The sequence below is a fragment of the Lissotriton helveticus genome, chromosome 9 (genome assembly GCF_964261635.1).
Source record: "Lissotriton helveticus chromosome 9, aLisHel1.1, whole genome shotgun sequence".
Taxonomy (NCBI): domain Eukaryota; kingdom Metazoa; phylum Chordata; class Amphibia; order Caudata; family Salamandridae; genus Lissotriton; species Lissotriton helveticus.
In genome coordinates this window covers 1,249,375,138-1,249,392,499 of record NC_136070.1, presented here as the reverse complement: position 1 = coordinate 1,249,392,499, position 17,362 = coordinate 1,249,375,138, and the positions used below count along the sequence as shown (strand labels likewise).

The following is a 17,362-nucleotide window of genomic DNA, read 5'->3' as shown; positions in this document are numbered from 1 at the left end:
AGTAACATCATATGCATCTCATCTTCTATAGTTCCTACTCTTTCCTACTACTCGGGCTTCCTTTTCTCTGGGGTGAGGAAACGAACAATGCAGAAAGGACACTGTCACGCACACCGCTACTCGTTTGTAATAAATTATTACAAGTGAATCATTTTACCGCTGTCTACAAGTTCCTTCTGACTTAAGAAAGTGCCTGTAATAAGGAAGTAATTTTTAAAGTTTTATAACTTAAAAAGGAATATAATTACAATCAGATACCTATCACTCTTCGTTAATGTTCAACCTTTCTGGTCAATAAATGATCTTTGAGGTCAGGTGTTAAGTTATTCTAGGAAAAAAGGCATAAATTACATGCCCATAAGCTATGCATGATTGGTCTATGGTGTAAATGTAGGCGTGGGTGGGTCTGATGAGTTTTGAAAGGGGAGGGGTGAAATAAAGTCCTACATTTTTAGCACAGTGAGCATTTGTTGTAATCAAAATCCAGGTGCAATTTCACCCTTTCTAGGCAAATGTGCAATGTACACATCTATATAGTCATAATATTTGCATGTGCGTACTGTTTATAGTTTCCAAAAGTACCATAAATGTATAAGAGTGAGTGTACAATGCATGCCTACCTTATGCACGGATACATTCAATTGTATTTACAAATTTTTTAATTCTCATACGCCTGTCGTAGGGCCAGAGAAATGTGATCCAGGTTTGGTTTCCTGTCACAACGCTGTAGCTATGTATTAATACTCACTTTTTGTTTGTAGGCAATATTGTCTGCAGTCGTCATCGCCAATTTGAAAGGGATCTACAGGCAATTCGGAGACATTCCAATTCTTTGGCGAACCAACAAAACAGACCTGGTGAGGACGCCTCACAAAATGGTGGAGGGAAGAAGTTTATGGGGACAGGCTGGGATTTTTAGAAAAATTATTCTTGAGTGTGTTGCCTACGAGTGAATACTGGAAAAGTATAAATCGTGTCTAGCAGGACCATTGCTTTCGTAGGGCCTGATTCACCGAGGTAAACTTAGACTAAAAGTCTAACTTAGACCAAAAGTCTAACTTTACTACTACTAAAGTTAGACTTTTGGTCTAAGTTAGACTTTTGGTCCAAACTTAGACCAAAAGTCTAACTTTACTATTAGTAAAGTTAGACTTTAGGTCTGAATAGAAGGGCCAATTCACAGAACTAATCTAAGACAAAATCCTAAACGTAATACTTTTGGTATTCACAGAAGGCATTTAGTAGTAGTAAAGTTAGGATTCGTAACTTTACTACTACTAAACTGAGACAAAATCCTAACTTTACGACTTTCGGCATTCACAAAAGGGATTTAGTAGTAGTAAAGTTAGTATTCTTAACTTTACTACTACTAAATGCCTACCGTGAATACCAAAAGTAGTAAGTTTAGAATTTTGCCTCAGATTACTTTTGTGAATCGGGCCCTTAGACTTCAGGTGTGAACTTAGGGGCAGATTTACGAGGAAGTGCCGTAACGCAAGCCCTTTGGCTGCGCCACGCTGCAGCACTTCCAGAGCACAGGAATGCGACATATTTACAATAATAGATCGCATTCCTTTGCTCTTCCCTGAGCTGTCGCACAAACAGCTGCCATGCGCCAGAGCAGGCACCCTTGCACCATGGTGCAAGGATGCCTGCCTCATGGGGAGATTGTTTTTGTGCAGGAAGGGACCCTCACAACATGAACTCCTCATAACATCTATAAATCATCTATGGAGTTCACATATCGGGGTACCCTTGTCTCCCAAAACCCCTTCCATGTGAATAAGGCTGGGGCTTTTCTAGCTGCTGTGCGTTTTGGCTCCAGTGAAATAACTCATTCGTTTCTGTTGGGTTGCATTGCAAAAGTGATGCGAGCTTCCTGTCACTGACAGTCAAAGTTATCTGCTGCTATCTCATGCACAACTGGAATCCTTGCACTTTCTCACTCAGTAACAAGCACTCGCCATCTGTTTTTACTCAGCTGATTGTTTATATATGCATCGCACTTTCACTTTCACTTTAAGTGAAAGCACATAAACACAGGGCTGAGTGAAAATAGATGGCCCCCATAAAGACAAGAAATTGCTTTGCGACAGCCGCAAATCAGACAAGCCAGTCCGGATGGGCCGTCTGAAAAGGAGAAAGGGCAGCGAGTACAAAACCCCATTTCCAATGGCAGGCCACCGTTTAGCATACATGGTGACGCCAGACAATGAAAAAGAGGGGTGGGGCTTCAAGTCCCCTCCAGAAATCTACTCTCTGACTATAGGTCTCGCCGAGCGAGCAGCACATGTGCTGCATTGCCAGGAGAGACCTAATGAAGAAAAAACAAGGAGACCGATTCACAGAACTAATCTGAGACAAAATCATAAACTTACTACTTTTGGTATTCACAGAATGCACTTATTACTTTTGGTTAAACGTACTACTTTTGGTTAAACGTATGACTTTTTGTTAAACGTACTACTTTTGGTACTCACAGAAGGCATTCAGTAGTAGTAAATTAACTTTACTACTACTGAATGCCTTCTGTGAATACCAAAAGTAGGTAGTTTAACCAAAAGTAGTAAGATTAACCAAAAGTAGTAAGTGCATTCTGTGAATACCAAAAGTAGTAAGTGCCTTCTGTGAATACCAAAAGTAGTAAGTTTAGGATTTTGTCTCGGATTAGTTCTGTGAATCGGACCCAAGGTTTTCAACAAAGGATGGTTTTTAATTGACCGAATGAGACATCTTGTTAATGATGAGCTGACTTAAAAGAGACGATTCATGAACGCAGTCGACTGTATGTAAAAGAGTGCTCCTGCGATGCTTTTTACATACTCTTACATGCGCTTTGCACTTTTACTAATAGATAGTAGGGCATTTTGAGCTTAATTCACAAAGGGAAGTAACAGTAGATAAAAAGGCAGAGAACATTCAGAGCACACAAACAATTATTCACAAGTGTAATTAGGCTGCATTTATAATTGTTTGTGTGCCTTGAATGTCGAGATTGCATTGTCGTCTGTTGTCAGTCGACACCCCTGACAAAGCGCATGCAAGATATGAATAAAGAACTACATTCACACAGGTTTTTACACCCATGGGTGCGATCTACAGTTGTAACAAACAGCATTTCTGCATGAATATACACTGATTATTTTCAATTTTTAAAACAGCCAGAAAACCACACCTAATTGGGTATACAAAAAAACATTTCTTTGCATTTTAGCGTCCTGAAAACATAAACGTACAAACAGCAGGCGTAGGTGTGTTTTCAGTGTGAAATTGACACGCCCACATTTTTTAAAGAGAATAAAGTGGCATTGTCATTATTTTTAAATGAACATTTACATAAAGACTAAATGGTCGTCCAGAGGTTTTATGTTCTGTCATTAATGCCCAAATATGAGTGCCATTAGGGTATTCTGCTTTTCGCCCCTAATCAATCAATCAATAAATCAGTACATTTATAGAGCATGCTACTCTCCCGTGTGGGTCTCAAGGCGCTGGGGGGGGGTTGTCGCTACTGCTCGAAGAGCCAGGTCTCGAGGTGTTTCCTGAAGGTGAAGCGGGGAGGGAGTTCCATGTTTTGGCTGCCAGGTAGGAGAATGATCTTGCTCCGGTGGTGGTTCTGCGGATCCGTGGGACGGTGGCGAGGGCGAGCCTGGCAGAGCGTAGCTGGCGAGTGGGGGTGTAGAATGAGAGGCGGTTGTTGAGGTATTCGGGGACATTGTCGTGGAGTGCTTTGTGTGCATGGGTGAGGCACTGACTAAGAAAATAACCACGTGTGTTTTCAAGACAAACCTCTCGTGCTTTCTTTTTTGTATTTTAAGCAATACTAGTGTCCAGCAGTAGTGTAATTCTTAGTGAAAGCTTAAAACCAGACTAGATTATATATGGTTTGTGAGTGCTTCTTGTGTGTCAGACCAGCAGGCCTTCTGTGGTGCCAGCACGTAAAGGACAAGAAGGGCATCTCTAAAGAAGAACCAGCAGACCAGTGACAACTGGATCCTATCTTAGAGACTTGTCTTGAGAGTAGTTGAGCCTGTGTACTACTCCTGTCTGTACCCTGGACTCTGGAAAATTATCCCTTACTGTTTGGAAACTTTGGAAGTGCCCAGGATTGCAATGTTCAGCACCCTGAGATGTGTGGGAGCATTTGAATATAGCAGCCTGAAAGGTAATCGATACTGCCCCAGCCCTCCCAGCCAAGGCAGCACAGTTAGCTGGTAACAATTTTTGTTTTTTGGTGTGTGACTGCTCTCCGGTGCCCACATAGGTAAAACTCTTTAATTGGCAACCGGTACAGATGCTACATTTCAACCAATGAAGTGAGATTAAGAACAATGGTTTACAACTATGGAACTCCCTCCCAGGGCACTAACAGCAAATAAATACCCATAGTTAATGAAAGCAAATAACCAAACTTTCTCAAATTTCCTTTAGGAACCGTTCCCCCATCGCTGCACCTGGCGGCATAGGGCAGGAAGGGGAGGGCCCCATGGCGTGCACATAGTGGAGGCAGCCTCTCACCAGTCGCATAACATAGGCCCCGCAGTGCTGGGAGGCCCGAGCTCCAAGGGCCCCCCTCAACAAAGTACGCTGGCCTGAGAGCTCCTGACTGAGTCCAGAGGGGGGATCCTCCATGTAGTTCGCAGGGGGACCCCCAAGTTATGTTTCGCTGTTGCCTCTCACTGGCCCTCCCGCTGGCCTGTGGCTGAGGGACACCAGGGTGGTCCGTGGGGAGGAGGGCAGGCACCCACGGGAGGAGATAAAAGCTTTTCTCTGAGGATGGCTCTCTAAAGGTTGCAGCGAAGTAGCTGCTGTGCTGCTTATTAAACCCTGACCGAGAACCAGGTTGTCTACAAATGATCTAGCACCGGGTGCTGCTCGAACATGCAGTGCACTAAGGGTGATGAAGGTAGCCCCCTTACGACTGCGTACTAGTCCCCAAACTAGAGGCTGTACGCACTAGCCTAGAGGCCGGCTATCCCAGGCTGACGAGGCTTCATAGCACTGCGGTATTGTTATCTTTAAGAAGGGAGACTGATACAGAAACATTCTGTCATAATCCCACAGATGATAGCGTCACCCCATTATTCCTCAGCCAACCACCTACACCATTGTCTCAACCAGAGATTCCTCTTTCGCTGAGCCGGAGTACCATTCCAGCAACACATCACATCACATCAGAATAAAACTAAACTGTCTCACAATGGTCGAAACCCATCTCATGTTCGCTATTAGTCGGTGAACAATCCAACGCTTAGTGAACTCTTCTTCAGAATGATGGGAAGAGCCGACATCACAGGTACATAAGCTCGGACCTAATCACACCATCAAGTACATCAGTACCCCATCCAAGCAATACCCCTAGTGAGGTCATCAACAAACCTATGATTTCAAAGGAATTTGGATACTTTAGGGTGCAAGAGCTACTGCAATAAAGAAAATTCAAGGAATCATCATACGTCTTTTTATTTGTTACATTGCTGTAGAAGGTAAAGTTTGGTTTATCCACTAATAACACAATCTGCAGTTCAAGACAAAAATAGAAATAAAACACTGGCAATTTAATTAGGTTGTTCAAAAAAATTCCAGGGAAGAGAATACTGTTTCATAGAAGGCACATCCATGAATGGTTTTTAGAATTTCTGGGTGAGATTAATTTACATGGAATTAATTTGGAGCAATTTACACAGTGATTATCCTGGAAATTGTGGATTGGTTTACAATTCACCAACCGGCACATGCACCAACCATTTTTGCGAGCGCAAACGGTGCGATTCGAAAAAGTCGGCTGTTTGCGCCAGCAAAAAGGGCATTGGCGATGCATCAAGGTTCAAGGCACTCGCATTTGAGAATTCGCTATTAATTGTGATTTCTCAAATTGCGATTGCATTTAAGGAATCGCAATTTGCGATTCCTTAAATGCAATGCAAGAACCACTTAGGAATAGCGATTTTGCTACTAGTGGGCGCAAATTACCATCAAGTTGAACTTCTTAGGCAACAAACCCCACCCACACTAAGCTGCTGTTTGCAGTGAAATATGGGATGACGCATGCATGATCTTTGGAGGAATGCCTGAGGTAGCGTTGATTCTTCTCTGAAAGTTTCTTGTAGTGAATTGAGTTGCTAGCCTCTGGTCTCAAGCTTGTGTGTTTCTTCTCTGTTTCAGCTGATCTGGCTCACTACCTTTGCAGCCACTCTCCTGCTGAACCTGGACCTGGGGCTGGCAGTCTCGGTGATATTTGCGCTGCTCACTGTTGTTGTCCGGACACAGCTGTGAGTTGCACTGTTTCTGATTGGGCCGTGTTGTGATTGCTCGCTGTTCCACTTTAGTCACATTCGTCCATATACACCTGGGGACAGATTTACAAGCCCCTTGTGCCACTTTTGCGTCACTTTTAACATGGGAAAAGTGACGCAAAAGTGGTGCAAGGGGCTTGCAAATCTACCCCTTGATGTATAGGTTTGATATTGAAATTGGAGAGTGCAGGCAGTGATCATGCTCTGTAATATGTGGGTATTACATCACTCAGGAGGAGTATGGAGACCAAACAGCGGGAAGTCCAGAGTTCTCCAACTCCTTTCCATTTCCATTAGTTGCTCTCCAAGATTGTGCCTTAAAATAGTCTAAGCATCATAGCAAGTGGGTCAGTTTAATTGGCACCCTTAATGCCATCAGCACCCAATCGATTGGCATGTGCATAAAACAAAACAATTCAGTGTCTGTGATCATCTGCCCATTGCTAGCTGAACTTGCAGAGATCCTCTATAAAGATCACTCTGAGGGTCAGAATATGGTTTTAAAACAGTAAAACTGCCCCATCGGCTAACATAAATAGTTATATTTAACATACCTCCAAATGTAGTAGCTAGGGCCTTCAGTAAACATATATTTTCCTGCTCCACTAATCCATATTAAACTATGTAGTATAATAACATAAATAATGAGCAACTTGTCCCAAAATGTAATCTTGGAATTCTGGTGACAATTGCATAACACTTGGTTGTTGGCCTCGAAGTTCGTCATCAGTTCTTTATGAACCCTTAATCATTTTTAATGGCCGCAATAAACTATTGGTCATTATCTGTGTGCTCATGACCAGTGTAGATCAGTGGTCAGTAAGCTGCTCGAGAGCTGAACATATCCCAAACTAAACAGTATTATCAACCCAAATATATCAAATCCCAAAAATAACAGGTGATGTGAGTCAAGACCTTTGTCACATAGAAGCTAATGGTACATATGACAAGCCAGAGATGACCTGGTACCAGGAAAAAGACAATGGTTATGTGCTTACATTCTCTCTTATGTGACTAGGTACAACGCAAACCATGTACGCCACGAAAAATTGAACATATGCCTAAATTTCAGGGATCTCCCAGAAACTAATAATTCCTTGAGCGAGGTAACCTGCCATCAGTCAAATTAGCCCATAATTAACCCTGAAAAATGAAGGTTGCCTTTAACAATCCTCCAACCTTCAGCCGCTTTCTTATTACTGGGATCTGCGAAGAGTAAAGTCCACCAGGACTCCTTCCAACCGTCCACCGCTTTCTTATTACTGGGGTCTGCGAAGAGTAAAGTCCACCAGGACTCCTTCCAACCGTCCACCGCTTTCTTATTACTGGGGTCTGCGAAGAGTAAAGTCCACCAGGACTCCTTCCAACCGTCCACCGCTTTCTTATTACTTGGATCTGCGAAGAGTAAAATCCATCAGGGCTCCACCATGATGCTTGACCAGATCAGGAGAAAGGGGGAATCCATGTTCGAGACTAGGTTTCCCAAGCTTCTACTTGTTTATGGCACACTAATCATAAAATCATCCCATGTGAATGATTTCTAAGATTCTCAAATGTGCCATATGTTCTCATTGGTTGTCCACTTGACTGAAAGTCTAGTGTTCGACTGCACAGATTCAGTTGCTTTGAAAAAACCTACCTCAGTTTCACTTTCCTTCTGTGTGGTGTCCAGCATGTTTGCTCACTCCACCTTCAGTTTGCTCACACCATGACACCAAAGCGAAGACATGTGCCCGCTTCACACAGTGACCTTGCTGCGTGCACATGCAATGTGCAGAGTAGTGTGCATGCTTTCAGCTTTCGTCAAGTGTTTCTCCACATGTTTGGTAGTCCAATGGAAGCATCCTTGAATCTCGCAGCTGAAGCAGTCTTGGACTCTTGCTGTCATGTCCTCAGCCCAAGTTCGCTCACTCCCTGGACAGGTGCAGATGCACACACGCTTAGAAATGTACACTATTGGCACATTTCCACACATACTCTGTGATGTTTTTGAGACATCCTCAAAAACTACATAAGACTATGGGCCAGATGTGCAACCCATTTTTGCATTCGCAAACGGGTTTGTGAAACCATTTGCGCATGCAAAAACATATTGGGCCATGTACAAAGCCTATTTGGTAAGTCGTAATTATTTTGTGACTCGCTTAATAGGTTTTGCGACTCGCTATTTGGAAGGGGCGTTCCCTTCCAAATAGCGAGTCTCAAAACAGTGTACTACCACCTACTTCAAGTAGGTGGTAATGCATTTGCAAAGGGGAAGGGGTCCCTTCCCCTTTGCAAATGCATGCAAAATAATTTTTTAAGGGTGGGCCGCCCTTACAAAATTAAACAAAAAAGTTTATTTTAATTTTTTTTAAATGCATCCCATTTTCCTGAAAGAAAGATGGGCAGCATTAAAAAAAAAAAAAAAAAGCTACTTTATCAAAAATCAGTCCCAGACATGGTGGTCTGCTGACTCCAGCAGGCCACCATCCCTGGGAGTGCTGACATTCACAGTGTGCTCGCAAATTGCGAGAGGCTCATTAATATTAACGAGCCTCGCAATTTGCGACCCCATTGGGAATTGCAAAAACAGTGTAAACACACTGTTGTACATTTCATTTAGCGCTTCGCAATTTGCGACTCGCAATGTGTCGCAAATTGCGCGGCACTAAATGAAAGGGTCGTACATCTGGCCCTAGGATTCAGGGACATTCACATTATTCTTTAAATCAGTCATTACACTTTCACTGGATCTTAAGTCATGAAAAACAAACTCAATGATTTAAGGGACTTTTGCCATTTTCCTTCATCAAATGAAATAAGTCTTTATTTAGATATAAAACAAATATCTTTAAAAGAAGATTATGAGTTCACGTTATATACAAACTGTTAAAATGAGGACACAGAAACGATCAATTGAACAGCCGTAATAAAAATAGTGATCTTTCACATCCAAATCCTCCTTATTCCATAGCATTTAAAAAGAAATAAAACACAAGAGAAAAGAGAAAGACGGGGAAATTTAAAACATAATGTGCAAAACTCTTCACCCCTTTTGTGTTAGTCCCACTATCTATGATTTCGTACAAGTAAAAACAACCCAATATACTTAGGGGTACTACGCATGTTCTATTCATTTCGACCTCCCTAGAGATTTGGAATGTGTTGTAAAGTGCATTATGTAATTAAAAAGATAGGGGGGAAGCGTTAACAGACCTCTTTTGCTTAAAATTTTGTTACACTTGCTGAATGAAGTTTGTTAGTCTTATATTTAGGTCTGTATTTTCCGGGCTCAGAGCCAGATTCCTTCATCAGTGAGATCATTTAAATTTCAATTGATAATCATATTTCGCAGATCCTTTTTTCATTGTTTCATTCCACTTTCTCTACTTTAGACCTCATTATTCCATACTGGGCCAGGTGGGTGAAACAGACATCTACAAGGATGTAACGAAGTACCAGCAGGTAAAACTGGAGGAAAAGTTACACTGGAATCTGTTAGCTTGATATAAAATGTGTGCTTATCCGCCTAAGGTTTAAATCTCTGTAAATAAAATGTAGCTTTGTGTGTGAGGCCAGAGTGCATCTTCCTGGGCTCTTATGCTGGTAAGGGGAGTAACTTTGTTACCAAATGACTCAGGGATTTAGATCTCGGCAGACGAGTTTATCTGTCACAACCGTGACAGATATCCCGTCCGCTGAAATATAAATCCCCTGGGATATCCGTCACCTCTGTGATAGAGTAACCTGTCTGCCGAAATCTAAATCAGCCCTTTAATCTCTTTGGAGCCGATTCACAGAACTACTCTGAGACAAAATCCTAAACATTTTACTTTTGGTTTTCACAGAAGGCATTTAGTAGTCTTAAATTAGGATTTTGTCTTAAATTAGGATTTTGTTTTAAGTTAGGATTTTGTCTTAAGTTAAACTTAAGTTAAACTTAAGTTTGTCTTAAGACAAAATGCTAACTTACGACAAAATCCTAACTTAAGACTACTAAATGTCTTCTGTGAATACCAAAAGTAGTAAATTTAGGATTTTTTGTCAGATTAGTTCTGTGAATCGGCCCCGTCTGTCCACATGGGGGGGCACTAGAAAGGCGCAGCTCAGACGAAGGTTACCTTACCTTAAGAGGTTCACTACTGACTATAGTAAAAATTATGTTGGGAGGGAAGAGATGAACATTCTCCCTGCCCAACAAACCGCTACGCAGATTTATAGCAGCGTCCCATTAACTTTTCCCCTGTGGGATGCCAACAAGAAGGCAGATACCTAGATGTTCCCCTGAGGCTAGAGTCCCTCTGTCACAATCTGTCAGTCTCCCAATGCCAGGCATGATGGGGCATTAATCAGCTATGGCCATCGATGGGGGACAACCCCAGTTGGCAGAAGTTAGACCCGTCGAACGTCTCTGCAAAAACATGGAATAGCTGCATTGGACACATGGATTGCGTGGCCAAGTGGGAAAACCGTAGGGCAGGACAGAAAGATAATGCCAAACATTGCCATGGTTGAACATTTAAAACACTCATGCAAGGAACTTTGTCTCTACCTAGGTCATATTGAATTATTAAAATACTTGTAGGCATGTGTGTCTGCGCATGTGTGTGTGTGTGTGAATTACTCAACATTCGTGACATTGGGCCCGATTCACAGAACTAACTTAAGACAAAATCCTACACTTACTCTTTTTGGTATTCCCAGAAGTTAGGATTTTGTCTTAAGTTTGTCTTAAGACAGACTTAAAACAAACTTAAGACAAAATCCTAACTTCTGTGAATACTAAAAGGAGTAAGTTTAGGATTTTGTCTTAAGTTAGTTCTGTGAATCGGCCTCAAACATTTTATGTAAATTTTTCTGAAATTTTGTGTAATTGCACAAAAGCAAATTACCCGAATCTGGCACAGCCTTGATCAACATATGTGTTGGTTTTCTTTTTTTCTGTTAAAAAGACCTAAACATGTTATGTGACTGAGATATTACTTTTGCTCTGCAACCAAATTCATTGACTAAGGGCATTATATTTCAACTGTCTGTGCTCTGAATGGCCCCGTCTTCTGAAAACCTGCTTTTAGAAGAATCTGGTCAGATTCCAAGTTAATTGCTTGGGAGATTGACTAATAATCCATAGAGGATTAAAAATATTTAAACAAAAAAAATAATTCACAGTGGTACACAATGTCTTTACAATACATTTTGTTGGCTGCTCTGATGCAATGGAGAAACTAACCTTCTTCCAGTCACCTCAGGTCTCCTAATTAACCAGCAATCCACCAATTATAAATGAACTCATAAAAACCAGATCTTATAGGGTAAAAGTTCGCCAGGTCCAGTCCTTTCTCCATCAATCATTGAACATTCGGCAAACTGCCTGCTCTTTGGAAAACACCTTAAAGCCTCTATGTTCGAGTCTATAAGCTAGGACCATGGACTCTTTGCAGTTAATGATATTGACAGATGGAGAGTTATTTCTGATTAACTGAATGTTGGTATTTATGTATGGAATGTTTGACAAAGTGCTGAAATACTAGGGCCCGATTCACAGAACTAACTTAAGACAAAATCCTAAACTTACTACCATTTTGGTATTCACAGAAGGCACTTACTCATTTTAGTATTCACAGAAGGCACTTACTCATTTCGGTATTCACAGAAGTTAGGAGTCCTAACTTTAGGACTCCTAAATGCCTTCTGTGATTACCGAAAGTCTTAAAATTAGGATTTTTCTCAGTTTATTAGTAGTAAAGTTAGGACTCCTAACTTTAGGACTCCTAAATGCCTTCTGTGAATACCGAAAGTCTTAAAGTTAGGATTTATCTCAGTTTAGGAGTCCTAAAGTTAGGACTCCTAACTTTACTACTCCTAAATTGAGAAAAATCCTAACTTTAAGACTTTTGGTATTCACAGAAGGCATTTAGGAGTCCTGAAGTTAGGTCTCCTAACTTCTATGAATACCGAAATGAGTGAGTGCCTTCTGTGAATACCAAAATGGTAGTAAGTTTAGGATTTTCTCTTAAGTTAGTTCTGTGAATCGGGCCCCTAGACTTGAGAAATTCTTCTAATACTGAGAATGGTATGGAGGTACTGACGAATGGAATGATATTATTGGTCTGGTGAATTGAAAGTTGATCCTTACAAATGAAATGCCTGTATTGATTGATGAAATGTAGATATTAATGAATGGAATGTTGGTATTCGTAAATAGAATGTTTATGTTCATAAATAGAGTGATAATATGAATATTGACACTGATAAAAGAAAGGTTGAAACCTATAAATGCAAAGGTGGCACTAAGAATTATAATATAGGTATTGTTGAAGGACATGTTAGTAGCAAAGAATGGAATTCTGGGACTAATGAAGTGAATGTACTGATAATTATTGGGTCTGGTTGAATTATATATTGATCCTTATGAATCCAAGGCCTGTGTTGATGGATGCAGTGTAGATATTGGTGAACGGAATGTTGGTGTTCATGAAAGGGATGTTTATATTCAATGAACAGAATGTTGATCCTGATAAAAGGAATGCTGATAAAGGAAATGTTGGAACTTATAAATGCAAAGGTTGCATAAAGGACTGTTATATAGGTATTGATTAATGAAATGTTGGTTTTGAAGAATGGAATGTTGATATTGATATAGAACTTGTGAGTAGACTGTTGCTGTTGATGACTGGATGGTGGCTGTTGAAGAATGGAATCTATATAATGATTAGTACATAACTAGAAATAAAGAAATGTCATCTTTATGACACCTCATTGACTGCTACAATTCTTCTCTGTATTTTCTTTCAGGTCAGAGAAATTCCCGGTGTGAAGATTTTCCATTCTTCAGCGATGGTGTATTACGCCAATGCTGAGAGGTACTCAGAGGCTCTGAAGGAAAAGGTAACAGTTATACGGTAGAGGAGGGATTTAGGAGACAGAGAGCTGAGGTGGTAGAGTTCATGGACAGGGTCCAATGGAAGCTTTGTCACATTACAACATTGTGTTGCTTGCTTTTGTTTGAACTTTGTTGAATGTCCAATTGCTTTCCCAGAGCTGCAAAGAGCAGCTCCATCTGTAAGTAAATACTCATATGTCACCTGGGAAAATGGAGTGTTGTGAATTTCTGTGATGTGGAACTTGCTATGAGAATTGAATGTGTAGAGTAAGGAGGGACAAACAAGTATATTGCTCATAGATGCAAATGTTCATGGAGATGTTACCTACCTGGGCAGCTCAACTCGCCCTATCCCTCAGAAATGGTGAGAACTTCCCTTGTAAACGAATGAACTTGAAAGCAGACTAAACTTCAACACTCGTTCTTGATGCTCTGGTTTGGTCTCCCATCTACAGCTCCTTCTTTCAGGTCTCAAGGGGGCATGGCTCATCTGCCTAATGGGCCTCTTTACCGTGGACAGAAACATCCAAGGAATAGTCCATACAATCTCTGTGTTCTCCAGCTGGGTGCGGTGTAAATTGTGGTCTTAGGCTGGAGTTGAAGGTCTCTGTTTAGGTAGTGTTCTTAGACAGAGTATGGCATAAATGTTGCAGACTTTGCCTCACAGAGCGGTCACTGGTCCACCTTTAACAGTTCAGGCAGAATTGAGCACCTCCATGGATGGGGTCAGCTAATGTAGGAGCTCTAACTGATTACTGTCTTCATACAGCTCTCTACCCCCAGTTTAAAAATGTGTATTAGGAATTCTGAACTTAGAAATCAATGAACATTGTTTTGAGCCCACAGATAGGTGCTATTAAAAATACTATACAAATGTGTTCCTTGCCCCTGAACGATTTACATTAAAAGAGCTACTGAGTATTGAGGAGGAACAAAAGTTCACGTTTAATATAATCTTTCTTAAGTGTGTAGGTCTGTTTTTCTTCACTTTTTATCAATACACCTGTTGGTTCATGAATTAGTAAAGCAAATGCTCTCCAGGCACCTATTGGTGATCTGTTGTCCCTCTTGCTGGGAAGAAAACTGGGTACTCCCTCTCCCCTGCTGTGTGATCATCTTCTCCCTACCTCTGTGCACCCAGGAGCAGAGAAACAAGGATGAAACCTCTACCTTGCCATCTGTTGGAAATTTGCAGTGCACCCAGCAGCACTGGCACACCTTCACAAGGGGCTTGCAAAGCAATGTTCCATGTGCATGTGTCCTGTCGGTCAAACGGCTAGGTTCACAAAAACTAGTATATCACACTGAGGGTGTTGAACCGTAATATCAAAGTTTAAAAAATCGACCTGCAGTTGGATTGACCTCATAATATTGACAACAAAGACATGGTCGAGGCAGATAGATGTGGATCTAGGAGTAGTAAATGTATAAATCCTTATTCTTGTTTACCTTGATGATATGTTGGGATGTATGACGTTATAACGCATACTTTAACAACGCATACCTTTACAACGCTATTTTTACAACGCAGGAACCATTACAATGAATTACCATTACAACGCATTTTTTTACAACGCAATACTTTTACAACGCAATACCTTTACAACGTAAGTATTGGTAAGTATATAATATTTTTTTTAATGTAATTAATTAAATTTAATATAATGTATTTTAATTTAATATTATTTTTATTTTATTTGTACCCTGTATCTTTGTATTGGTAATTATATAATATATTTTTTTATGTAATTAATTAAAATTAATATAATTTATTTTAATTTAATATTATTTTTAATTTATTTTTACCCTGTATCCATGTACCCCAAAACCCAAACCTGACCCTGAACCCTAAAAATACCCCTTTACCCAAAAACCCAAACTTAGCCCTGAACCCTAAAAATACCCCTTTACCCAAAAACCCAAACTTAGCCCTGAACCCCAAAAATACCCCTTTACTCAAAAACCCAAAACTGACCCTGAACCCTAAAAATACCCCTTTACCCAAAAACCCAAAACTGACCCTGAACCCTAAAAATACCCCTTTACCCAAAAATCCAAAACTGACCCTGAACCCTAAAAATACCCCTTTACACAAAAACCCAAAACTGACCCTGAACCCTAAAAATACCCCTTTACCCAAAAACCCAAAACTGATCCTGAACCCTAAAAATACCCCTTTACCCAAAAACCCAAAACTGACCCTGAACCCTAAAAATACCCCTTTACCCAAAAACCCAAAACTGACCCTGAACCCTAAAAATACCCCTTTACCCAAAAACCCAAAACTGACCCTGAACCCTAAAAATACCCCTTTACCCAAAAACCCAAAACTGACCCTGAACCCTAAAAATACCCCTTTACTCAAAAACCCAAAAACCCAAAACTGACCCTGAACCCTAAAAATACCCCTTTACCCAAAAACCCAAAACTGACCCTGAACCCTAAAAATACCCCTTTACCCGAAAACCCAAAACTGACCCTGAACCCTAAAAATACCCCTTTACCCAAAAACCCAAACTTATAACATTTTTACTATAATAATATACTTACCAATACTTACGTTGTAAAGGTATTGCGTTGTAAAAGTATTGCGTTGTAAAAAAATGCGTTGTAATGGTAGTTCGTTGTAATGGTTCCTGCGTTGTAAAAGTTGCGTTGTAAAAGTAGTCCGTTGTAAAAGTTTCGTTGTAATGGTTACATACCAATATGTTGGTAGTCGATATTGAGGAGCTCATATTTGTACAAAACAACATTCTTGAAGTTGATCATTGTGACATCCAACCCAGTTGTAGACTTCAACTAAGAGAAATCACTGTTCTATACAATGCTATTGCATCGTATTAATTCACTGAAATTACGCGCCCTTACCTAATTGAATATGAGCATGAGTTGCTAGATGGTAAAATAATTAAGATATTAAGTTGGTGGAGTGAGCTAAAGAACGATGATGGATTCTACCCAGATCTGTGACTGGGGTGAGTGTATGAAAAGTTTCAGCACTCTGTTCAGTATCTCCTTGTGTTTGCTTTGTTCGCCCTAAGTTGGCAGGGTATACCTTTATAACTTTGCCACTGGATTCAGGCTAGCCCGGCTGATGAGGAGTGTTACCCCAAAACCGGTCCCAGGATGCTTGTTTCTGTTTCAGGTAAGACCTGGCTTGGTTTGCGATGGGCTGTTCGCATAGGGAGCAGGGTCAAGACTGATTTGCATATGACCGTGTCTGAACTGGGGTGGCAAAGTGAGCTAAAGAACAATGATGGATTCAACCCAGATCTGTCACTGGGGGTGAATGTCCGATACGTTTCAGCGCTCCGTCCATCATCTCCTTGTGTTTGTCAAGATCATTTAAGATGTGTGTATGCTTATTTACCTTTGTCATTGTACGATACTATTATGTGACTTTGTGGCCCGCCACGGTACCATCACTATTGTTCAATAAAAAAAGAGAATAAAAAAAAAATATTTGTTCTTCCAGCAGTGCACCTAGCTTTGCCCTATTAGATCTTCTATCAAAGCTCTCTACTTGAGGTTGGCTTTAGGAAAAATTCTTTGGGTTGGCACTTTGAATTTACCAATCAATCACAGGGATTGTGGTAAATCTTTGGAACTTTTCTCATTAACAGAATGTTCCAGCACCTCATTTAGAGATGTTGCAATGCTTACATGATGCATAGACATCCTCTAGCGCCATAGAGGATGTTTTAAAGTTTCTCACCTAGCTGCAGACTTGCTGTACTATGACAGGATATTACTTCAAAGAGGTGCTGTACCTAAATGTGCTAGGTCTAAGTGAGTTTAGTGGCAATGTCTTGTTGACAGCAGTCAAAGTGAAAACCATCAGTAGACACTAAATCATGGTCTCACATACAAGGAAATGGGTCCTTGTATCATCTTCTGATATGTTTACATGTTCCCACCCTGGAGCCACACAGAGACTCAGGAGTCACATAACCTTCCTCTTTAATGTTTACATGTTGCCACTTGTGAAGATGCTCGGAAACAGAGGCCTCACATTATTGTGATACAGCATGTGTTCTTAGTGTAGAGACAGTCCATATAAACTCCTAAATGTCTTGAAACTTCAAGAAGACTATGGGCCCAATTCACAGAACTAACTTAAGACAAAATCCTAAACTTACTACTTTTGGTATTAAGACAGACTTAAGTTAGGATGTTGTCTTAAGTCTGTCTTAAGTCTGTC

General features: G+C 40.6%; 1 protein-coding gene across 1 annotated transcript in view; it reads left to right on the top strand.

Moving 5' to 3' along the window:
• The window catches only part of LOC144783410 (solute carrier family 26 member 6-like), a 156,105-nt gene that overhangs the window by 117,005 nt on the left and 21,738 nt on the right, over window positions 1-17,362 (top strand). The window contains exons 11-14 of the mRNA XM_078662400.1: window positions 762-857; window positions 6,166-6,272; window positions 9,674-9,743; window positions 13,074-13,166. Of these exons, the coding sequence (XP_078518526.1) occupies window positions 762-857; window positions 6,166-6,272; window positions 9,674-9,743; window positions 13,074-13,166 (366 nt within the window). The remainder of the gene's footprint in view (window positions 1-761; window positions 858-6,165; window positions 6,273-9,673; window positions 9,744-13,073; window positions 13,167-17,362) is intronic.